Source organism: Nomia melanderi, chromosome 5 (genome assembly GCF_051020985.1).
Source record: "Nomia melanderi isolate GNS246 chromosome 5, iyNomMela1, whole genome shotgun sequence".
In the NCBI taxonomy this organism is placed as follows: domain Eukaryota; kingdom Metazoa; phylum Arthropoda; class Insecta; order Hymenoptera; family Halictidae; genus Nomia; species Nomia melanderi.
Genome location: NC_135003.1, coordinates 952,231 through 978,212, shown reverse-complemented (window position 1 = coordinate 978,212; position 25,982 = coordinate 952,231). Strand labels below are relative to the sequence as shown.

At 31.7% G+C, this 25,982-nt stretch overlaps 1 protein-coding gene across 2 annotated transcripts; it reads right to left on the bottom strand.

Moving 5' to 3' along the window:
- Positions 1 to 67: 67 nt before the first annotated feature.
- Positions 68 to 25,690, bottom strand: LOC116424768 (anoctamin-4). 2 transcript variants are annotated; one of them, XM_031971618.2, is made up of 14 exons: positions 25,655 to 25,690; positions 17,682 to 18,012; positions 12,911 to 13,061; positions 9,789 to 10,071; positions 9,480 to 9,634; positions 8,500 to 8,745; positions 8,198 to 8,397; positions 7,505 to 7,642; positions 7,206 to 7,423; positions 6,084 to 6,392; positions 4,855 to 5,164; positions 4,152 to 4,357; positions 2,792 to 3,082; positions 68 to 1,878 (listed from the first exon to the last, which is right to left on the bottom strand). In XM_031971618.2, exons 2-14 carry the CDS (start codon positions 17,839 to 17,841, stop codon positions 1,567 to 1,569), a joined length of 2,979 nt encoding a protein of 992 aa, XP_031827478.1. In that variant the 5' UTR covers positions 17,842 to 18,012; positions 25,655 to 25,690; the 3' UTR covers positions 68 to 1,566. The 2 variants fall into 2 exon arrangements, with proteins under 2 accessions (XP_031827478.1, XP_031827476.1); XM_031971616.2 differs by lacking the exon at positions 25,655 to 25,690 and adding an exon at positions 20,656 to 22,282.
- Between the last annotated feature and the right edge of the window lie 292 nt (positions 25,691 to 25,982).

Genomic DNA, 25,982 nt, shown 5'->3' with positions numbered 1-25,982 from the left:
TTTATTTTAACTTAGTTATAAAAATAATTTCAGTAATTTACTAATAGTGGTAGATGTTTTTCTTATTTTATCTTCTCTATGACTATTTTTATAATGTAGTACATGTATTTATAAAATAATCGGCTACAAATCTGACAAAATTCACATGTTTGGTAAGACATAAAAAAGATAATTTAACGCCTTTAATATTATATCCCCGACTTATTAATTATAGTGACTTATAGTTTTTACACATTTATCACATTCTGCATGTTTAGGACGTTTTAATATTTACTTCTATCTATAAGTTCCTCCTAAAAATAGATGCTGTAGATATTATACCTTTTTCTAAATTAAACAAGAATTTCCGAAAATATGTAGCCTAAATGATGAATCTGATTATTCAAATTATTCTGAGTTTTATATTATTATTTATATTATTATTTTTAATTGTTAAGCGTTACGTTTAATGTAAAAACAAAATTTTATGAAGTTTTACGGTAAGTACTACAATGTATTTTAAAATGCAAGGTTCAAACTGTTTTAAAATGCACTTAATATTAAAACGTTACGAGATCTAAGATTGAGGAACAGCAAAATTGTTATATTAATAAATATTATTTCTACTTCACGAATATCTCTTCCTAAAATTATTTTCTGAAAACGTTAAAAAATACGTTATACTTTACAGTTTCAGCATTACCAATGAAGTTTGCTGTTAATACTGATTATATCACGTGTCACTCAGATATTATCATAAACATACAGTTTGAGGTTTAACATTTTAAATCATCAACCACAAATTATGTAAATGATAAATGCACTTTCAGCTACTTATGTATACTGACGATTCCACGTCAAATCGAATTTGTTTGTGTTCATAAATAAGTCAGATTTATTTAATTGACAAAATTTAATAGTAGCGAAGATAAATATTTTTTTTCAAGGATAGTTTTCGTGAAACTAGTTAATAATTCCACTTTTAAATTTATTGTTCTTAAAGAATTTCGAAATTGTAGAAATGATACTTAAACCTCCCTTTTAAGAAATAATAAAATAAGGTAACAACGAAGAACGGAGATCGCCGGTGCTACAAAAATGTATACACGTTTTTAAAAAAGACGTGTTGCTGAACAAATAACAACTTAGTTGTATATCTCGAATTGTATATTAAGTATAAAATAATAGAATAGATAAAAAAAGTATCGAATTTAACGTGGAATGGTTCACAGGATGTTTGACATTACTTTTGGCATTTCTCGGTTCATGACGCAGAATGTTGAAACACCATCGTTTTTTCTTAAATACACATTATGTAAATACGGTACATATTTCATATTTTATCATTAAAATGATGTACGTACTTCGCTAATATATCACAATTATTATATCATTCACTTGTATTTAAAATTTGTACTTGATCTCTCAATACGTACACAAAATTGTCCTTAAGCATGACATTCTTAATGGAATACCTAAGAAGTCTTTTTTTCCGTAAATAAATATAGTATTTTAAAAAATGTTAAGTACACTTTTCAGGAGGGTAGGGAAACTTAGATATTAAGGATTGCTCAACCATTTTAAACATTATGTCACCTCCCACACAGTCGAGCCGTCGCTGTTTCTATTGACTCTGGATCCTACGTCCACATGAGCGTCCAGACCGTCGCTCAATTTGCTGAACCGCCTTGACCAGCTTCCTCTGCCACCGCAGCCTGTTCTACCAATGCTTCCTGCTTCTCTAAGCATCGACAGGATATCGTCGTCGTTTTCCCTGCCCTTCAAGCCTTTTTCGTATTTGGCTTCCTGAGCGAGCAACTTTTCTCGTTGCAATTGAGTTCCCAAAGAGTGTGGCACCGCTGGTATTACATAGCTCATTATTCCAGTCAAGGCGAATACCTGATCATTGAGAAAATAATGGAAATTGTAATTTTCCCTTAAATATATGTGCATAATTTCAAAACATTTTTTGAAAAATAAATATAATTCGTCATCTTTCGTTCAGTTATATTGTTTTTTTGTGTCTTGTGTTTAATGTGTTTAATTGAATATAGGGAATATGATAACTTATCAATATATCTATATTATCATTGTTGTCATTATTCTTGTCTTTATCTTAATAATACGGATCGAATTCATTGTATTTATGGAGTTTCATCTCTATCACACTAGCCTAGCCCTAGAGACAAAGCGAGCTCTTGAGCTCCCAATAATGTTTCCATAACATAATTATGAATTATAATGAAAATTTGATTTTCATTAATAAGCGATGGCCGAGAGCTTGCACTGCAATTTGGGGAAGTACCTCGTGCATTATTGCGGTTTACCCTCTTAAGTTTATGGTTGTCGGTCAGTATCGAAGATACTATCGTAACAGGTAGTTTGTGAATTGAATTGAAGTGTTCCTTTTTATTAATAATATGGTACTGGACACATCTTAAATATAATTGAAATATAATTAAAGCTAATTTTCAATATAAATTATAGAGGAGTAAAAAGGTCATCTATCCATAAAAGTTTATTGTTTGATATCGAATAAACATTATTTGATAATTATTTTTTTTTAACTCGCTGGAAACGAACGAACTTTCTTTAATAATCTTTTTTTAATTATTAAAAACAAATGAATTCTGATTGATAATACTTTTAAACTGTTTCCATCTCTTAATTTATTTATCTTAATATGCACGCGTTTAACTGTAGCATAATATGTGCAACGTATAAACAATTTCAGGTCTTATGAATGTTCGTCGCAGGATAAAATCGTAATCGTAATATACAGATGCATAAAGAAACTTATATAAACACTTACAATATGTTCGAAAACGACCACGAAAGCCAAACGAGCTGCAAAGACGTGCCAATATTGCGGACTGAGGCCATAGGGATCAGTTGGATGATCAGGTCCGTTTCTGTACCCTCTGTATTGGCAAGTTTGCGGATGTTTGGTTTGCGTTTGACTCTTCATGTCATCTCGATAGTCCGATGTATTGAATTCTGACAGAGAACTGTCTATATAGCCGACTAAATCATTCGTCGGCGAATAAACGATAGCGTACACGCTACGTGGAATGAAATCCGAAGTGTACGCAATTACGAATGCCTTTGGAAACAAATAAATTAAGATTTTATTATCTTAAGATTTCATTAAAGTAAATTGTGAACTTTTATCTGTGGAATTATATAGAGTGCCACCATAATTAGTAATACATTTCAATGGGGTAGTTTTTTTGTTTGCTTGCAAAATTGTGTACTGCTTCATTTAATTTCATACGAAACCAAAGAAAATTTATTTTTAATTGTTCTTTCAATATGCAAATTTCTTTATTCCGGATTAATTCTTATAATTCTTATAAATACTGACAGGGTAATGTGTTTCTCCAATACAGTTCTCACTTAATCTTTTTAAACATTGATGAATGTTACAAATCAATCAATGAAAGGAAAGATGATGTTTAATATTAAATTTATCGTAGAAAATTTTATTTTGGGAAAGGAATCAGTTTAAAAATTCGTTGGATTCCTATGAAATTAGATACAGCTTTTATCAACGACACATTGTTTCCAATTGTATTAGTGTTGTCGTTCGTAAATTTTAACTATATTTCAACATACACCACTGATTTTAAATCACTAATAACAAACAAAAACATTGAGTAATAATAGAAATGTTAGTCAGTGTAATATTCGATAGTACGGGTACTTTAAAAATTTTTTAAATTGTTATTTTGGAGAATTATATTTTATTTCTGTTTTTGTGGTGCATTAGACTTTATGTAATAAAACTAGCAACAAGTTATTACATTAATTCCATTATTAACTTTTTTACAGATAAAAAGAAATGATCTTACTCAATGGAAGAAATTATTCATGCGTACTTAGAAATCACATTGACCTTCAGATAAATGTTCATGCATAATGATGAACAATGGCATTCAACTTATATCACTATACATACAAAAACTCAAATATCATATTGTTATGTAATATATTTTAAATAGACAATCAATTCGAATCAAATTTAATATTTTTTAAACGCTGTGGTATTTAGTAAAGTTCCATAGCTAAGTGTCTTTATATAAAAACGAGATTTCTCATTACAAGTACGCAATGTGTTAATATTAAATACATAATTCGTGAGTGTGCATTTGTTTAAAGTGATTCATACGTACATTGGACACGACTGCAACGTAAGTCACACCACGAAGTATCCCGTACCAGGCACCAATATCTTCCACTCTCTCTGCTAATGGTCTTCTCGCCTCTTTCACCATTTTATAAGCGTCTAACCGTATTTCCGCTATATTATTTAACAGGGCGAACAACGGCGCCAATGGAAACGCCGCGACGAACAGCGTTACAAATCCATATTGCAATACTATGAACAAGAAAACAGTTAGATAAAATTTAGTCAAATGCTTTTGTTCACCACATGAATATGTTTAGGGGCTTCTGATAGAAATAACAAAGAACATTTTTTGTATGATAGAATTTTAAATAGAAACTACTATATACAAAAACCGTTTATAAAGTAGATAAGATATCATTCTCCATTAATGATTAATTGTTAATGTCATAATATCTCTAATTAAGACTGTCGCCAAAGAAAACCTTAAGATGAAGGATTTAATATTCAAGTTCATAGATCCTTATTAAATGTGTTATATTAAACATGTTAACACATTTTTTAGTCATCGATAAATAATTCTTTCACTCATATCTGAGTTAAAATAGCAATTTTAAAAGTAATGGACTGCATTATAGTAAGACAGAGTTTTATTAGAATAACTAGAGGTAAATTAGAGATGCATAGAATTTACAATATTATTAAAATTATCGTATGTAAAGGGGAACAAATAATAAAAGTGCAATTACTCATTTCCAGGTACTCGTCGAAGAGAGCCAGTCTTCCAGGATCTTGCAACTGATAATCTTTTTCCCAGCAGGTGTAAGGCCTAGCGTGATCCTTCGTTGCTGCAACGTGGCTCCTTTTACGCCACCAGTTCCACATTTTCGGAGACAATATCTCCACGAAATTGTTGAAGCACTGTTTCCCCACCATTATAATAGCGAGCTGAATACAGACTTCCGATAGACAGCCGGCTGGATCGCAAACGTCCATTTTTATGCGGACGAAATCGGAGCTCCTTGCATCCGTATCCCCAGGATGAACAAAGAACCTTCCCTAAAGATTAATATTTATTATTTTAAAAAATGTAATACGTTTACCGATGTAATTATTGTCTGACTAGTAAGTACAAGACTTGTCGGCGATCACCATAAATATTACTCCCTTTGTCCCGTATTATGATATACATTTCTTTGAAATTTTCTGATTATGAAACATAATAAAATTAAAAGAAGTTTTTATAACTCGTAGTAGCGTAAAGAAATTTTTCTAGACATTTTGTATAGTTGGCTTTGACCTGGTTGGACTCTTTCATGAAATACGGTTACTCAAAGCAGTGAAAATCAAGGAAAATTTAAATGACATCCGTTGCGATAACATTATGAAAGACAACGGCGCAGGTATTACTTCTGCAGATAAACGAAGCAATAAATCAAAGCAATAAGGAACAAACTTCGCTGACAAAGACATTCGCCAGTTTCTATATTGTATATCAAGCGATTAATACACAACGTAATAATTATATCAGTAATTAAGTATTTAAAGAAAGTTTCTAAAAAGAAACGATTTGAAATAAAGTTTACATAAAAAATAATCATGTGCGTATGTTTGGTATACCATATTATGCGACAAAAAACAAAGGTCAAATGTGTACTATAATTTGAGACAGAGCAAATAGAAGATAGTGAATAAATAATGTTATTAAATTATCAGTTAATAAATTATATTTTTAACTAAATGATTAATATCAATATAGTATTAATATATGTAAAAAACATTCAAACCGTATGCCAGAAATGATTAATACTAATTTAATTGAGATATCCGGGTCAACTAATGAACGATATTTATAAGTTTTAAGAAAAAATTTCAATTCATTTTAAAATGAAAATACCATGAAAATTCTAGTAAATTATTCATCTTCAACAAGATGAATATACAAAGTGTGATAACATAAGTTGATTTAGTTACGAACCTTAAAGAACGCAATATAAATCAGAGATGAATAGAAATTAACGAACTCGAAGAGGAATATCTTAAAGGTGTAACTCGACTCGTATTCAGTCTGAGTCCTTGGGTTCTCCATATTGACCATCCATCGCGCCAAACGATGGTACACTCTAGTGAGTATCATGATGATGATCAAGTTGACAAGAGCGGCGGTCATAGAAGTGAAGATTTTCGCGTGTTTCTTCATAAATGGACCACCGCTGCTGTAGAACACGGCCACCAGCGATATTCGATAAATAATGGTCCCCAGCACTGCACCCAGAACTACGCATATCTAAGCACAATTGTTATACGTTAGGCATTCGCGATAAATTAATAAAGATACTGTATTGAGTATTGACTATCTTTCTATATCTCTATCTATATACTCAAAAATATTTTCGATAGAATAATATTTACGTTAAAATTATGTAATATGAAGTTAAAATTATTTAATTACTATTATTTTATTTAATTAAAATTTGAAAAATATTATGCGAAATAATATTTATATCAAAATGATATTTTGGTTGAAATAACAACGATTTTATTAATATATAAACAAATGGGATATTAACTTCTGTCGCTATCAGACACATAAGTATTTAAAATATATTGACGGTGGTTGATAAACTTTTCAGTAATATCTTAAAGAAAAACAAAAGATATCTTGAACCTAAAACAACCTTTTTAGCTTTTCTAATAATTCAGTTAGACACTTAAAAATGTGGGAGGAGGGTCTACCGGATTGATTTTAATTGTAATTTTTTGATATTGTTCGCGGTTTGCAAGATGTCAATTGTTTCTTTGTGTTTGTGTAAAAAATATTCCTTTGATATAGATACGATCTTGGTCTGATCAAATAGAATATTATGGCCTGTGGTTAAATGATTTTTGGCCACTGTGTATACTTTAGTCAGGTGCACCGCTCACGTTCTTTGAGTCGATGTAAACTTTACTGGATTAACACGGTATCTTATAAATGCCAACATTACCAAATGGCGGTGGAACGCTTTTGGGGGTGCTGATGATCTGATCGACCTTTACATTGGCGATGAGCTTCTTTAAAGTCTAAATCTTTTTAATGTTTTACACAGAATTTAATTACCATGAAGAATACTATGGAACCAGTTGCACAGAAGCGCAACGCTTTCGACCAAGTGGGCAAGTATGGTTCTCTTTCCCTGGTCACGGGATTTATCCGGAATGTTTTCACCGTAGTTTCGAACTCCGGCCTGGGCTCTTCGTCGTTCTCAACATTCTGAAGATCCCATTCCCAGATTATAACTGCTTGTCGACGTTTCCATAACTCCAAAAATGTAGTTGCTAAATAGAACAATGATATCTGTGTTATTAAGAGCACATGGTCATTTCGACGGCATATTGTATACTTTTTGTGAATAGTACCCCAGAAGGACATGAATATAGCGAAAAAGACGGTGGCAGGATTATCAAACAGGTAAGAAAGCTTCGAGAAGATACAGGAATCGCCGAGCCTTTGATAGTCGCACGCTTTGTCGCAGATAGGGCATAACGTGATATTTCCTGAAAAGGGAAAATATTAGTTGAACGCGAGACTAACCGAATTGGATAACAGTAACGCAGAATATTCTATAAGTAGTGAGTAGTAGTGATTCAACTAAGAAAATTAAAAACTAAGTTTTAATCACGATTGTAATTCTGCGTGAAATATTAAGTCGAAATGATAGAATAAAATTTGTTTTCATTTGAGACTTCCTTTTTCAAAAAATTTAAGAGCGAATATTTCTGTAGCATGCGTTCGATTTTCTGATTGAATCCAAGCGACAAAATGAATGGAATATTATTCTACATATAAAAATAGGTAAAAATTGATGCATTATTTTCGAAGAAATCAAAATGAATACACTTAAAACATACAAAAGCTACCGCGTAAATAGTGTTCCAATTTACCTCGTAAAAAAGAGGCTTGCGTGAAAAAAGTCCGTATGAATCGAGGGTCAGGTGTATGTTTAAAAATATTCAGAGTGAATACAAATTTAAAATGATGCACATAGAATTGTCCCCTGCTATGCTGTAGTGCTAATTATAAAACATCTTGTACATCGGATGAGAAATTACCAGCTATATTTCCGTTGCAGATTTCTTGACTCGGGATGTTGTCGCTGCTTTCCATGCTTCCAACGCCATACATGAAACACAGGAGACCAACAATTGCTGGCGCGTACAAGCATTTTGTGTAAAACCCGAGCCACGCGAAGTACAGTGCTACCTTCTCGCCAAAATACCGTCTGATCAACCATAGTGGTTGTTTCTTGTACCTAAGAATACAATACACTATACTCGGCTGTTTGCTAAACTTTTCCAATCATTCTAAGTGAAAAAAGTTATCAACTTCTTAAGAAAATCCTTGATGAAGATACCATTGAGAAGGTCTTGCCCAGATCAGGTACAGCAAGTGTCTGTCCAAGATTTCCCCGTTCAGAATTGGTTTGTTGTAAGGACCCTCGTGCAGAGAAAAGCAATCGAGGTAAGTACCATCTGCTAGGAGTCTACGGATACCAGCTTTGTCGTGATGTTCATCGTATCTAGCTCTCAATAATATCTGCATCACTATTAGCGACCTTTGAGCTGGCGTGTAAGCGGTATCTCTGTCCTTCACCACGAATCTATGAAAAACCACATGAAGATTATATCAATAATATTATATTATAATAATATTATAATATTTGTATTATAATATTTATATTATATTATTGTGTCATAATCATGACATTCCTACCACGAATTTATTTTCATAACGTTAGTACATAAATAGCAATTTTCAAATCTGTTGGAAATCTGGAGACGTTTCTGAGCATTTTGATCCCCTTGGTACTATTACTATTAGGTTAGCCAAATGTCTCGTCGCATGTCTAAATGAAGTTTACAGAAAAATTTCACTTCTTTGAATTTCATTGGGCTATGCATTTTATAGTTTTTTAGTTTACGTACTTGTAATATTTATTTATACATTGTAGTATACATAAATGCCATATTGAATAGTACCGCAAAAAGACTCTTTTGGCTAACTTAACATTTTGCGTTGCTATTTTTTAATTAGGGATTGAAAGGTTCCGAAAATAACTGTTTGAAACTGTTATATATCGATTCCGACTGTAACAGTCACGGGGAGCCGAAATAAAGTCATATCTGTTATTAGGCATATCGGTTCTGAGCTATATTGATTCTGGTTCTAGCTCTTCAGAACCGATATAGCCGGAACCGACATACCTAATAAGAGTTACGATTCTATTTCGGTTCTTCACGACTGTTTCAAGAATCGGAACCGATATACCGTAATGTCTTCAACCCCTAGTTTTAATCTAAATAAAACGCTCTTTACATCTTGCAGTTTTATTACCTTTCTTCGCGGTCACCAGAATCGATGCTTTTATAAAAACTAGGTTCCTCCGAATACATGCGTGTGTCCCAAGTATGTATCTTTCTTATCCACTTTATCCACTTTAAGCATTTCTCCCAAATCTTCGGCCTCTTTTTCTCATCCTCGTTACCTTGCTAAAAGAAAAGATAAACCAATTTTTTCAATATTTCAACTTTGGGTTCTCGGTTTTGTATCTATTTTCATTTATGGACGTTATTTTATTTTTATTTTCTATGCATTTACTTTCATATTTGATAGAAAACAGATGACGAACTTTGATCAGCCTACCCAAGCTTTCACAGAAATAGTAATGAATCTCTTGGTGGGCAGCTTTAAGTTCATCACTTCGGCATATTGTACTTTGATCTTCCACGGTATGTGCAGCTTCAAAAAGTACGTTTTGCCGTCGAAAGAGTTCTCCTTCGGTTCCAATTCCAATTGCAGGCCCTCCTTTAACAGATTCTGCTGAAACACGCGTCTCTGCTCCAGCCGACGTGTCTCGATTTCGGTCAGCACACCGTTACTATCCTCTTGATACACTAATACTATATCAATTCGTCTTCGACCATCGCTAGAAATGGATTGGTAAACTTCAGACGATGATAAACGATCGAAATTTTGTGAAACAAGTTAAAAAATAATATAAAAACTATATAGAAAAGATTTTAATGTGGCTTGCTGCAAATGTTTCGGGAAAGTATGAGAAAAGTTACAAATAAGTTTGAACTAATGGTTTAATTACTTTTCAAAATATTCTACTTCAATATTGATTCATTTTCAATTCTATTGTGTCAGCACTTTCTAACCTTAAGATTGTAAAGCTTTACGAAAATAGCATAAATACCTGGGTTGAAAGATTCCCGAAATTTTTGTAGCTACCTACGTATAAGTTTGTGAGCAGACACAGTGTTACATGTTTCTTTTTAATTTAACACCTTTGTAACCATGGTTTTAATTAAATATCAACATTAAATATTAAAAGCATAATAATCTTTTTGAACGAAGTTCAATTTCTATTTATGGATGAAGTTTCAATGGATGAAGGATCAATTCTGTGCAAAAAGATCGCACATCTTTCAATTCTCCAAACATTCATTATAAATTTGGACAACTTTGTTCCTTATTTTTCAGATGAAAATGAAAAATTCTGAAATAACAAAAAATTGTGTAATTTAAAATAGATTTGTAACTTTAACTTAAAATGATTTTAAAAAGAGTACGTGCGGTTTTATACGAATCGCATGACGTGTCTGTTCACTATTTACTGTTTCTACTTGTCATGGTCATGAATAATTATATTTGATCTATTGTATGCAGACCAAACAATTTTTAATTCATTATACATGGTACTATGAATATAGAACAACTTCTCTGCAGAAATGTATACGAACGCTGGCTTCTCTAAAAAAATTTACTGATACTGGCAGCAAATAAAGTTCAATCTTCTTTAGGAATTATTCAAGTGCATTTAATAAATATTAATATGATTAAAACAAAAAGCTTTCGTTCTTCCGTAATCCCAACAAATATACGTTACAATAATATTATACATAATAAAGTTCTATCAAAAGATTATCTACAATAATATTGAAAAGCTGAAAATACTGCCGTTCTGGTAATTTCTTTTCAGAAAATGGTAACGATAAAGTGAATAAGTGGATAAATGTATATTATGTTCTCGTCCAGATAAAATCTTTGATATCAACTGTGACGAAAATAATTCTCGAGCAATGGAAGAAACTTATCAAAAAGTACAATCGCAATTCAGTAATTCAGCGATAGTATCGACGATGTATGAACACGATGAGAAAATTAATTATGTAAAAGCTCTTTTTACAGATGCTTCGTGCTTTCGAATATAGCTCGTATTGTCTAAAAATAAAAACAGCCTTTAGGGACGGACCTTTCCGTTGTCTACGCGTTCCACTTATTGTTGGGGTGCTTATGCACACATGACCGTGACACAAGCTAAATGTTATACGCCCTCGTACGAAACAAACACATCGAGCTTCGAGTTTTCACCTGTTTAATCATTCACAAGGAATTTCGCTCGCTAGTGAACAGGTAACTGCACACAGTAACGATAGTGTTTGTCTTTGCATGCTCTTAGAATTATATTTCATAGCAAAAAACTAGCAGGGACTTCCACTTAAATCTAAAATACCGATATTTTTCCATTATATCTTCCAATATACATCGAAATAGTACAATACCGCTATTGTTCCGATTTTCGGTATTATATCACTTTTGTACAGCTTTTTGACCTCATACTGGTATTAACACTTTCGCGACGGACGATAACTGGACAAAACGTTTAGCTGAATACGGCGTATAATTTCTAAATGTCTGCTGCCGAGTAAGGGAATATTCTGCTATTTTTAGGTATGTGAATATAAGAAACATTACATCTCAGTATGATACGTATAGACATTTGTTATTCAAAGTTTTCAAAAATTAAACATTAGAAACGTGTATGGAAAAAAATATTTTACGTAATAAAATGAATATAATGAATTTGCAGGCACACGAAATTCAAATTAATTTACAGTAACATTTTTTTATACTTATTTCAAATAACAATTTGTGTAGTATTTAGTAAGAAATATAAAATATATTTATAAAAACACATAATAACAATCTAATAAGTTTAAGAATATAATTTAAGAATATTTTTCTTTAGTATGGTATTTCATATAACAATTGTCTTTACATAACGGTACTGACGAAATTTGAATATGAATGAAGTCTCTCTACGTTTACCATTCTTTGAACTGACTTTACATCATCTTTGTTGGAAATGGCGCTAATTTTCAAATGCCGTAGGATGACGTGCTCGTATTCAGATAAAAAATTTGAAACAATCTAGGTCTACGTTTCCCTTTGCGAAAGTACTAATATTATTTCGGTTTTAACTTTCAGGCCCATTACCGGTATCAAAATCGTACTGGTATTAATCTGATCTTTAATCTGATCATTAGCAAGTTAGCGAGTAATTAATTTTGATTATTAGGAGTGTTTCCTTTTTTGAATGAAAAATATTAAAAAAGCTTCCAAAACTTGACTTTTTTCACGCTACAATATTATTTCATTTGTATGCATTTTTTGGAGTTTCAAAATGAGTCAAACGCTCCATTATTTTACAAAATTAAATAATATAAATTAAAAATAGTTAAGTGAATACAATAAAAAATAAAAACAAATAAATTAAGAATAATTACAAATAGAGTAGATAATAATGAAGTAGACATGTTAAAGAGAGGATTCCATTATTCCTATTAATTCAAATTTGATATAAAAATGTTTTATCATGCTATAATTTGTATAAAAATACCGAAACTATTTTTTGCTAAGGATGGCAAATGATCTTTTTCTCTTTTCCTTTAAAATATTTTTACAAGTTTCTCACGTACCGAAAAAATAATGTTTCAGGATCCAGTTCCAAGTTCGGGGACGAACCTTTTTGCAGAAAAGCATCGTCTCTTGATACGTCGTCCGGAAATATCGGCGAATCTATCAATGGCGGAGTATTGTCTGGCGTGACTGGTGCAGTAAGTCTTGGACCTGCAAAAATAGAATAATTCCTTCAAATCATTAACCGAAATAATCTTGGATATTTTATTATGCGTAGCTTATATCTCACCAAATATACCATAAAATCATAATAAATATAATAAGTAATAAATAAATATTAAATATTTATTTCTCTTGCAATTTTGAAGGTTGTTTTCACCCTTTCATTATAAACAATGCTTGATACAAAAGTACGCAAAAACTAATTTTTACCAAACCTTCATAAGGATAATAAGATTAATGATATCTTTATTAGTAAATAAAAAAATAAATAACTACAATGGAAAGATGATACATAATTATATTGAATTCTATTTATTTTGAAACGTTAATATTGTTTTTAGTATGTCAAAATATTTGGTACGAGCATATAAAAGTACAAATAAAGATTGTTTAAATGTTAAAAGCCGTGGTAAGTAGTCTTTTTAAACATTACAAAACGTTATTTTATATATTCTAAGTATTATGAAAGTAGTTTCCAAGCGAATTATACTTGTGGCACTTGTTATCTTCATCTGCTTATTAAGTTTTCATTTACAATGATCATGACCCATATGTGAGCCTAGGTCAGGGTGTCTTTATACGTGTTAAACGTGTATTGTGAATTACCGAGACAAGTTAGCGGACAATACTTTTTCAGTTATTAGCTTAATCCAGTTTAATCATATCGGAAAATTGTAAAGTAGCTGTTTAAGTAATTATTCTGTTCATATCAATGAACAGAAAAAAACCATCTCTGTAGAAACATTTATGAGATGTTGTTTTATATGTTTTCTATCATTTTAAAATATTTTTCTCCTTTCGTCATTGTAATTCGAAGGAAATTCAATTTCGATGTTTACGAATCGAAATACACCGTTAAGCACCTGTTGCACAGAAAGTTCACACAGGCCAATATTATTCGATTATATGAATTATAGAGGGACAGATACTTAAATAAAACCCATGAATGTTACTATTATTAATTCAAAAACATTATTGGTTAACAATTTAAAACAAAAGAAACGTTAACGTTTAATAAAAAATTACACTATTTTAATAGTGTAATAATTTCCTGCTAAGAATCTTCTTGCACAGGCATAAATAAGAAAGATATTTAAGTATTTCCATCTAAGTATTTACTTCATCCTGTATTATAAAATACTTCGTCATTAAAATTGTTAATTAAGCAACGTATAAAAACATATCCAGGATGTTTTAATCAGATCATAAAAGGTTTTAGGATATGACTATCATATTCGTAGTTTGACGACATGAAAACTATAAAAGATTTGATGAGGTATTCATTTCTTCTACCTTTCGTCCATCTTAATTAATATTTATAAATAGTTTATATTTTCGTGTAATAAGAAAATTATTGTTTCCTTTGATGTACAGAGTAATTCGAAATCAGTAATATATTTCTTTATAGCAGACAATATATTAAACTTTTTCAAGTGTTCAAAAGAAGCGTATAAAGGAAGTGTTTTTGTAATCAAAGGAAATACACTCAATTTTGTTCTTACACAAACTGTTTTTTACACGAATTATTTTTCTCTGTTTACGCGAATCGTTTGATTTAACACGGATTAGAAACAGATTCATATTTCTTTTAGATAATTTGATTTGATTTAATACAACTAAATACTAACATAAATTTTCAAATGCTTTATTATATTATTTTGATGATTCCTTACGTGGGACGTATCTGTCGTGTAAAAACAGAATTGTGCGTACTGAGTAATATCAGTATCGGCACAGTCGTACTTAGATTTTGTGACGTAAGAAGGAAAAAAAGATCGTATGAAAAGAAACGCATTAGTTTAATGACGGGCCAATTTGACTTTAGTGGGGACTTTATAATCACGCAGATGTTGTGTATGGATTATTAATGCCCGCGATTCGTGACACACTGACATTCGTATGCATATTGATCCTAGTTTATTGACTTATACCTATTTCAGCCATTGCCAGACCAACGTCACCGTGGACAACACTTTGTGCGTTTAATTATTATTTACATGTTTACAGCATTTTTCGTGTCTAAATTTGTCCATTTTCTTAGTTAATATGTTCCGCTTAAGTTATAGAAGAAGATGTAACGTAGAATGTAGTAAAATACAAGTCCAAAACAGAATGTACGTTTTATGTCTATACGTTCATTGTATGTTGTATGTATCTGTGTGTGAACGTCCATTATTATTCAGTGTAATAATTCTACCGAGTCATTGTATACTCTGATCTAATGACCTTTCTGTAAAGGTCACGACTTCAACCACAACTTGATATTATCTTTTCGACTATAGTCTCTGAGATAATGCGAGTTAATGTAAGAAAAGCCATTGACAACGTCGTTAAAACGAATATTTACTTATCCTTATACATTCTCCTATTCCGTAAGCAATTCTCTTGAATACGAATCTGTAAACTGATTTTCTCCACCGATATTAGCTTTTGAGAAAGTTGATTTCCGAAATATCATAAGTTACCATCAATTTTAGACATACCAAATTGACAATTTCAACAATTATTTGTACGTCAATTATGAAAGCTATATAAATATTTGTCGCAGTAAAAGTTCAAATGAAATATATGTATATTCTTTTTAGCAAAAACTGAATAGATTTAAATACATGTAAGCAATAAATGTAACAGTGAAGCAAACTCATGCTGTTGCATGCAGGAAACGATTGCATTGTATTGAGGAGACTCTCAAACGATTATTAGCATTAAGAATCGCTGACAATACTTCGTGTCTCATGCAACTACTTTACATTTTCAATGAAAAATGGAACCTTTATTGTCGACTCCATATACCATAGAATTGTCGAGTACTATTTCAAATCCTCATTTTTTAGAATAAACTGGAAGATATTTATATACATAGTTGATATTTAATGGATATTTCGCTTGTTTTAAAAATTGTTTAACATTTAGTATCATTGTGTAATACCCGTATAATGTAAATAGAAAGAGTTGGAACACCATTGACTGATTTTTATATGAAACACAAGAAATTACATTGTTGCAATAATGTCCTACAAAATGTCCCTTAGTGAAAATATGTAAATACAAATATCCTCCTAGCGCAGTGTGTCTCATTCCTGAATGCAGTACGTAGTTTCGTTAGAACTACCGAAAGCAACGGATAGTGTTCTCTTTTTTCTTAGATAATTTGTTTTTTCTCTTTGAAAAATTTGTGACGGCTACATATGTATATGGTAGTATACACGTGGAAATAAAAAAACTGTATAGTTTTGTTAAGTCGAAGTATTTTCCAATATGATTTATGCATGTTATACTCATGTTACGTTGTGCAATAAAGTATCATTCGATTACCAAAGTACAATGAACGTTTCAATATTTGAAATTTCTTCCTTTATCTCATTTCTTGCTACTATAAGTATAATATACTCTCTAGCAACACTATTGTTCGTGGCAATAATAATTAAATTGTATAAAAATCTGTAATGATTTAACAGTTTTCTGCATGACGTAACGCTATGTTACATACAAAATTTTCCATTTAAATAAAAGATGTTTACATTTGAGATTTTTTATTTATTTTTCCGACAACATACAAACGAAAATATATCGATAGGAATTTCATAATACTAAGGGTTAAATATATGTATTTAAGTAATTATAATATTATAAAAATATACAGCATTTTACTTGGAAGAGTCTGTAGAACTATGCTTCCCAACGTGAGATGTAGGCCTCACGGGGAGACAATTTGATTTTTAAGGAGGACAGTTGGACAATGAGTTATTAAAAGTGAATTTTTTGCATTTGTTATGGTTCTAGGAGCCTCATATATAGTATATATTGGTGTATATATTATTCATGTACTTATTGTATATTGTATATTGTATATTGTATATTTTATATTGTATATTTTATATTGTATATTTTATATTGTATATTTTATATTGTATATTTTATATTGTATATTGTAGTATACAAGAATCTCACTAACTTTAGTCTGTTTATCTCAAGATGAGCTCAAATTTTTTTTTGAATTTATTAGGCACAATTTTTTCAATTTATTAGGTTTATTTTATTGTATAGTAATTGTAATGATCAAAATATTACAAAAAAAGGCCCGATTAAAATTATTTTATATTTATGGATATCAGTTTTCTGTTCCTATTTGAAACTTTACTTGCAGTTTTTTCATATTACTCAATATTATTATTTTTTAAATAATTTCTTAGTGATTTTTTCCTCGATACTTTCGTTGTTTTTCATTTTTTTATTTTTCTCTTATATAGATACCATGTTCTTTGAAAGCTTGTTCAGACCAAGTTAATAGTGTGTTAGGCTTCCTCCATGTGATCAGTTCACTTCTTGAATAATAAGAATTATATGTCACAGAGAGGAAGGCATCAGAATTTTAGAGATGCTTGGATGTCGTATAGCCAAAAAAAGTATGAGAATCACTGATGTAGCATAATTTTCAGCAAGAAATGTTTGTACAATTAACGCATAAATAATTGTTGAATTTAGAAAACTTTGATATCCTCTCAAAAAATGTAATCTTCTCTTCTAAAATTATTTATTAGTTGGTGTGAAACATATAAAAAATGCGCGAAAAGCAGTATAATATTATTACTATACGTTGGAACTCACCAAAAGCATCTCTGGCAGTCAAATTGGTTGCAAAAGGATATACGCTGGCCTTAGAGCATTTTCTACTGAACTTCGGCGATCCAGGCACAATACCATTTTTATCCGTGTCATATATCATGTCTTTGTTGTCAGCGACCATCACTTGCATGTTTTTGTTCATCGTCAATGAATTTGTCTCTGCTGAGCTAGTCGCCCTTTGAGGTGTTGCAGTCGCTGAGGTGGCCCGCGATGTTGCATTTTCAGATTCTGGCAGTAATGGAGAGTTTCGTGGGCTTTGGTCGTCGACATTCACATTTCTGGAGGATGAACTTTGCTGCCTGCTTTTATTGTTCTATGTAACGAACGATAATTTATTTGTTTATCGTACACGTGCAAAAATATTAGAAAAAGAATGTATGATTTGGCGAACGGATCATGCTTTCTAACATAAAAATGCAATAAATATATTATTTGAGAAATTGTACCAGTACCTGTTTTGTTATTAATAATTTATTGAAAATGAGAGAAAAATTCTAGGAACATTCTATGTCAATGTTTGCTTCAGAGTATTGATAATAGAGGAATAATATTTAATTTGAATTCAAACGAATTGAATAATATTTATTTTTGTTAAATACTATTTGAAATCTTCACCGCGAGTCTGGAAAGATAATGTATGACAAGGGGTTAACAAATATTCATTTACTATAATGTGTTTTATATAGAATTGTTCGTTAATTGATATATCAGTATTTCTTCCCTTTTTCAATTAAACTAATACTGGGTTCTATTTTTTTCATTTCCACTATACTTTTCAAATCAATTTGATTGGAAATAAATATTTAAATCCTAAAATAAATTGTCTCATAAAGATGTTTAAATAAATCTTAATATTTCTCACTTATTTCTGTACAATTACGAAGTACTAGATTTTGTTAAATTTATTTAAATTTTGTCACTTCCAGAACAATAAAACTTTAAGTATAATATTTTGAAAATTTCAATTGAAAATGAAATTAAAAACATTATACCTTAGTAAAAGGAGGTATTAACGATAAAGCTACAGTGAAAAATAATGAGCATGTGTTTACTTTTATTAAAGAAAATAGACATTTTATACGTTAAAACCTTTATATATATTCTGTTAAGGTTTAATCAGCTATTTAAATATTTCAATTATATAGAAGGCTCATTCGTTCCACTCCAAAAGCAAATTAGCCTAGAAATAAGTTACTGCCAATAAATAAATATACAAATTTTTAATAATACACTTTTCCACTTTTCTCACTAAGTTCACTCGTTTATAAAAAATGGTAAAAAAGTGCTATTAATGTTTCATGTTTCTGTTGAAATTATTTCGTGCATGTTAACATGTTGTGTGTTGAGCACCACGGCCATTCTATTTATTAAAGTTCCATTATTATGACGATCGATGAAAACGGGCAACATTTTCATTCAAGTTCACATTTAAAACGAATGCTTAACAATTCTCCCATAGTTTAACGTTTATTTTGTTTTCCTAAGTATGGATATAATTAAACTGTCAATCTAGATAAAACGTGACGAACATAGATTTATTGCTTAGATAATTCTACTGACGCTATATGTCGATTAGATGCGTTGGAAACAGATCGCAATGAAAGTTTAAAATATTCACTGCTCTTTCATTGCATGTAGAGACAATTTTGCAGATGCGTATGTACTATGATAGTATCATTTACTGCATAATGGATGATAATAACGTCCCTTCATTGCACAGAAGTCAGAAAACGAGGCCATAAATATTTTATGAACTATATTACCCTATACTTATTTCTTTGAATTTTATTTCTAAACATTAATAACATGTCATGTCAGATACGGTAATGGCTTTACCAAAAATATCATACATTTACCAGGGACACGCGATTATGTATAGAATGAACTGCAGTGTGTAATTTATAAAATGTTTAATAAAATAACGAAGTACTTTTTTATATTAATGTGTAAGAATTTAGTCTTGCATCCTAATTAAATTATGAGCTCCATGCGTTTGCAGCAAATATGGATGTACGTACAAAGTACGCTCAAGTAAAAATATTAACTATGAATAATACTATTTTCGTTTTATCTTCGAGATGAAAATTAACTTTGCAAATGGTATCAGTGTCTCTCTAATTTTAATTGATGTAAAATAGGTTATGAACAAAGAAATTTGTATAAACATTTAGAATGTAATAAAGGCACAGGTCCATCATCTTTTAGATTATGATACTATGTGGTTACAGGGGCTCTAAACATAACTAAATAATTACGTATCACTATTTGCGGAAATAAATAAATAAATAAAAAATAATTAAATAAATCATATTTGTATAAATTATTTGAAAAGAAGTAATGGATGTACTTTGGTCAAATTTTGTATGATACTTGGTGCTGCATGGTTTATTGAGAAATTTATCGCATACATAAATTAGGATACTAAAAATATATAAAGACGTTCAAAATATCTTGAATGGTTCAAATTTTGAAAAGCGTAATTTTTATTATATCCGAGTTAATGAAATAGTGTTCAAGCTAATTAGTTACATACATAATAAATTAACTAATGCATGAAAAGTAATATTAAGATTAATTATTTTTTAGCTTGTTTGTGTCAAAAACATTAATTTTATTACTTTTACATGTCAATTGATTAACCATCATTTAGAATGATTTTACAAACTATTATATTTTCATACAAATTGTACGCTTAAATTATCATAATCGTTAATGAAAAACAGTTTCTTTTTAGTTCAAATGTTTGTCCACTAACTACTATTTTTATGTTTCTTTAAATTTACAAACACAATAAATGTAAACAATACCAAAAATTGTTCCATATATAATTTTTGTTGTGAACATTGAGAACTTAATGTTAAAAAGAAGCAATAATACCATACACCATAAGCAACGTTTACAAGTTTCTTATTTATTTCAAAGGTGGCGGCCATATTACACACTACAAATATCATACCTGCATCTCATCTTCCATCCGTAGCTCACCGTTATCCATCGTGCTTACCATAAATCAACAATTCCGCAAACAATCCTGCCACCAAGAAACACCAAAACAATATTCACTCTTCGCGACAGTCCTATTCGTCGCTATCATTCAGAAACCCAAAATAACAATAAAACACTGTCTCTCCCCTCAACAGTAGTCAAATACCATCCTCTTATTTTCATAATTGCAACTCGATCAAATGTCCCTTGCTACACAATAATCGTCAACTTGCTGAAAACTGAAAAACCCTTCTGATCCAGGATTATTGTTCGATCCAAACACCTTAACAGTCTAGCCCACTTCTCGTACCCAAAGATACAAATTCCATCACAAATAATCGAATTCAGTCATTCGTTTCATTCATTTCGTTTAGTTCACAAACATGAATATCGTCAACGTCTAATGTTCCCTTCCATTTGAATAAAAAAACTAAATCATTTCGCGGTTTGGTTAGGTCGAACATAACCACATTCGGAAATAAGGACGATCCTCCGATGTTGTCTTTGGCGATCGATCGATGACGCTCTTGCAAATCACCGGAAACGTGGGGCTTCGGTCTGATCGACGGATTCGTATGCGAAACCAGTGGTGATCGTTACTGATCGCTCATCGCCGGGTAAACGAGGATCGATCACGGTCTCGGTCCGCCTGACCTCGGGCTGGTTAGACCTCTTTCTCAATTATGAATGGAGCACGGCCAGCCTGCTCTATAGTTATCACTCCGACGGGGGTTTCTGTGCCCTTGGCCGACGAGGAAACGTGCTGACATTCTGGCCAACTCTTTTTCCCGATCTAGAATCGAATCTATAGATCTTCGGCCCGATACGAAATATCTTCGATAGGCACGACGCTGTTCACGATGCGCTTGTGGTCGTCGCTGCTCGAGCACTTCTGTCTTTTGCCCTTCTATTTATAACTATCGTTTCTAAGATTAGGCTACGATGATTATTGCAATCGATTCTTCAGGGAAATTTTATGGACAGTGAAATTTATTATTGAACTGTGGTTTGGTACATTGTTTGAATAAAGATCGGCCATCGTGGATCTCTATTTCCTGTCTTTTTGACTTTCCCTTAGTCTCCGTTTTCTAGCAACTTACTATTGTATTTCGTATTATGACCTTTGATTCTATTATGAAGTCCAAGTATCATGGTGTTGTCGATGATTCGTAGTCTATTGAGATTCTTGATGTCATCGTGAATGTTGTACAGGTCGGACGAGAGTGAAGTCACGTTTCCGGAAAAGATGACATTCCATGTCGATTCAAGTTGACGGTAGCTTTCTCTAAGTTTAGGCTAATATACTGATCAAAATCGTTAGGTTGACGCTTGGTATCGAAAAGACAGCGTTCAATTTTCTGAAGTTCTACTATCTTTTTGCGATTTTAACTTCCTATTGTTTTTCGTTGTGACGACGTGCAGCATCTGAGTTTTTGAAGTATATATTTTCGATTTTGTTGCCGGGACGATTATCACAGGTTTAGTCACTTTTTGCGATTTTCCAAGCTGAAGATTCTCGGCTGTCAATGTACTTATTTGCCTGTCAGATGATGCCGGTTGTGACCGCGGCAATAGTGTGACACATACTGACCGCCTCGTGGCAGCATGATAGTTATATGTTTCATGTATGGCCGTGCGTGTATTATTTACGAATGGCAACTATATATATATATACGTGTCTTTGCACGAATAGACACACATGTAATTGCGAGCGTGGCTCGTGCCGCGATATTCTTCTACAGGTTGGGCAAAGAAGTTCCGTCGCCGGACTATAACAGCGTGTGCCATCAAAAATAGACAAATTTTAGCTTGAATTGTTCGAAGCAAGAACATTAGTTTTATCTAATGAAAATGAGAAATTCAATTTTAATTGTTCGAAAATATTAATCTTTCAATGATCAAATGCATATTTTAAGTTTTTCATTAGTATACTAACGAGTTTTGAACAGTAAACAAATGATAAGAAAGTTTCCGTTCAAACTTTATTCCATTGGAAAGAAAATTGTAAATTTAACTGTCGAAGAATGCAAGTACTGCAAATTCTTTGTCCAAATGAAGATTTTCGAATAATGTATAATGAATAGAAAAGGCTTTTGTTGACTTTTCATTGAACAAACTTCGAGTCAGATTTTAAATCAACTTTTGGCTACACTTTACAGTTATATAATCATTATGCAATCTTTACTTTGTATTATTATGTACTATTGATTACATTTTCATAAATATTGAATAATGAAGATAATATACAATGATAATTTTAATAGTAGGAAAATAATTTTCCAATTATTAGACACATTTTATCTTTCATCCCCACAAACATTTAAACAATAAAGGGTGAGAAACTTGACGTCTATTTTTAATTTGAATCATCAAGAAATTCGGATTGTAAATAAAGGTTATTATTATAATAAAGTTTAACTTTGCTTTAAATCTTCTATCGAGACAGAAGTTTCTGAATTACCAATAAATGACTAGAAACTTATTGTCTATTTTTATTGAATAAACAAGAGAAGCTCATTTTCAAAAATAAAAAACAATACCCATTTTTCTATGACCGAGCATAAATGTTCAACAATGGAAGATAATACTCATTTTTCTATAACTAAACTTAAACATTCAATAACAACAAAACAATGCTCATTTCTGAATTATCAAACACTCGTTTCAAATTGAAAAATTCGAATGTTTTATAGTTCGACACTCTAAAACTCTCATTATCGAAACTTTCAGTGAACTACGTAGTCATCTTAGTAAAAATTTGTCCCCAGCGTTCATTTAACGTTTCAACTAGCTTCATCGGAAGATCGAATGGCACACTAACACAATTCCACTCCGCGATGTCCGCTATTCAAGCATACGCTGTTTATGTTTTGGATCAATGATCACCGACCAGACATTTTAATCGGTCGGCCGATCAAGGCAGTCTAAATTAGAGTACCACAATTCAAGAATAGGTATCCCCCTATTCTCGTTCAATCCCAATTTACGTGATCGCCATTTTACATAATTCGACCCGGTGTACGTGACGGGCGATTACGAGCGTTCCCAGCGTTTGTGTCATGCTGATGGATCACGTTACCTGTGCCGGAATCCGATGAGCGACAACTTCGCCTTTCGTGCGTTCGCTATTCATGATTTCCTGCTGCCTCGGATTCACACACATAATATGACACACGCACGTCTTGTGACAATGTTTCTGGCGAATCGCGTGTATGCGCGCGCGTGCATGTAGCGGAGAGTGTCGCGGAAAATCTATCAGCGATTTCAGGACTCGAGTGGGTGTGCAGTATCGAGGAATACACAGGACAACAAGGTTTTTCGGATCGCTATGGTTACCGTTCGAGCACAACACATGTTACATATCGTACTTGTGTATCCGCGTATAGATTGGGTAAGAGCTTGCCATTGCCCCCAAGCTTTTAGCTCATACGGTAGGATCTCGATTAACCGAGTCATTATTTTGCGATTTAGGTCGTTCCAAGTCTGTGATTATACGTCCGGATATATGCGATCGAATTTTCCAAATGTATTTTAACACGCTCAGCGAGAATTTTCAGCATTTCGTGTAATATTACTTATCGTTTTATAATAAGGACGAATAGCTGTAGAATTAATTATTAATAAGTTGGTATGAGAATTACGATACAATGTTATCTAATCATTTACGTTAGTAAATATTTTCATTTAACATCGATTCTTTTATTGTGATTGGTTTTAAGCAATTTGGAAGCTACTGTCATCAGTGGCTACCGTGGCAGTTATCGTGTTAAAGAATTTTTTCTCCAGTAACCATTTGTTTAAACTGTTAACCACCTAATTAAATCAGTTAATCGAGAGATTACTGTGTTAACCTTTCAACTACGGATGGACTAACTGCGAAGCTATGCCTCGGTACGGCAAGGTTTGACGCGGTCTGCATATCATAAATGTAATATCACTGCGATTTGAGACTGATAGAACTTTCCACTGTGCGATTACGTTAGATTAGACTATAATGCATAACTATTGATGAAAGAGAAAGAATTGTGCCACTATAATGATGTACTGTTCAAAAAGATGATATGTACGAAAGTCACCATAATGACGTACAGTATGTAGCTAAACGGTTAAACGAGGCGATCTGAGTAACAAGTGCGATCTCGGCAAATGTCTAATTGATTACACACACATTGGTGTTAGAAAATCTGTAAATGTAGATTTCAGACATGGTAGAAGGGAAAGTAGTGGAAGGTTACGTAAAGATCATATTTTCAAATGACTACAAATTAACTGGTGGACCACGCGTGTCGTGGAAAGACAAGTCACTGTAGTCACCAAAGTGTTATATTAATTAATTCCTTGTTTGAAGACCTAGTAAAGTACGATTTAGTAGAAACTTCCACTTCAATAAAGTTCAGCCACAGATTGATGTCTGGACTATAGATTTTGTGCATTCATAGTAAATTGAATGTAGATCGTTGTTCATTTTTTTAATCTGAGAAGGTATTCAATAAATAATGAATAAAGTTCTACTAGATTCCATTTTTCTATTTTGATGGAGTGATCAAAATGATTAATTTCTTTGGTGAGTAATGTTTCAATCCATAGTAGAGCGAAAATATTTAATTTATTCATAAGTCGTTCCTTACAGAATATTTATAACGCTATGGCATGGTACATGATAACAGAGTGAAGAATTTTCATTTCAAAGTTTTGCTCTGCTATGCATGATCACAGAGCAAAGAATGTGAATGATTCAAGAGTTGATTTCATCCTCTTACTGTGTCGAATGGAAATACTTTCTTGGTTAATTCATTGTGCTCTACAGTGCCATACAGTTCCATTGAAGACACTGTTATCGGATTACGAACACTTTCTTGTTACATATTAAATTGATTTGTATTGAGTAATGTATATTGTATTTGGTCTCCTTTACACCCAAGTAGATATTCCATGAACTTAAAATATCAACGAAGCAGTGAAGTACTTACATGATCGTGTCGATAGTTATACTAGACATGACATTGATGAGACTTGAATATAAGAGAATGCATAGTCACTTTTTATACACTATTGACGTCAAAAACTCTGATCCCTATGTTAAAAAATAAAGAATATAACAAATGTAGATTTGCTGTATGTGCATAATTACGATAAACGATGAATATCAATGTAAATTTATGAACAACTTCAAAATAAAATATGATTGACTAATAGAATATTTTCTTTCTTGTGCTGGTCAAATAATTTATTACTAAAACACAGATAATCTTGACAGATGATCTTTGTTATAATCATTTCGTTAATGTTATTAACGAT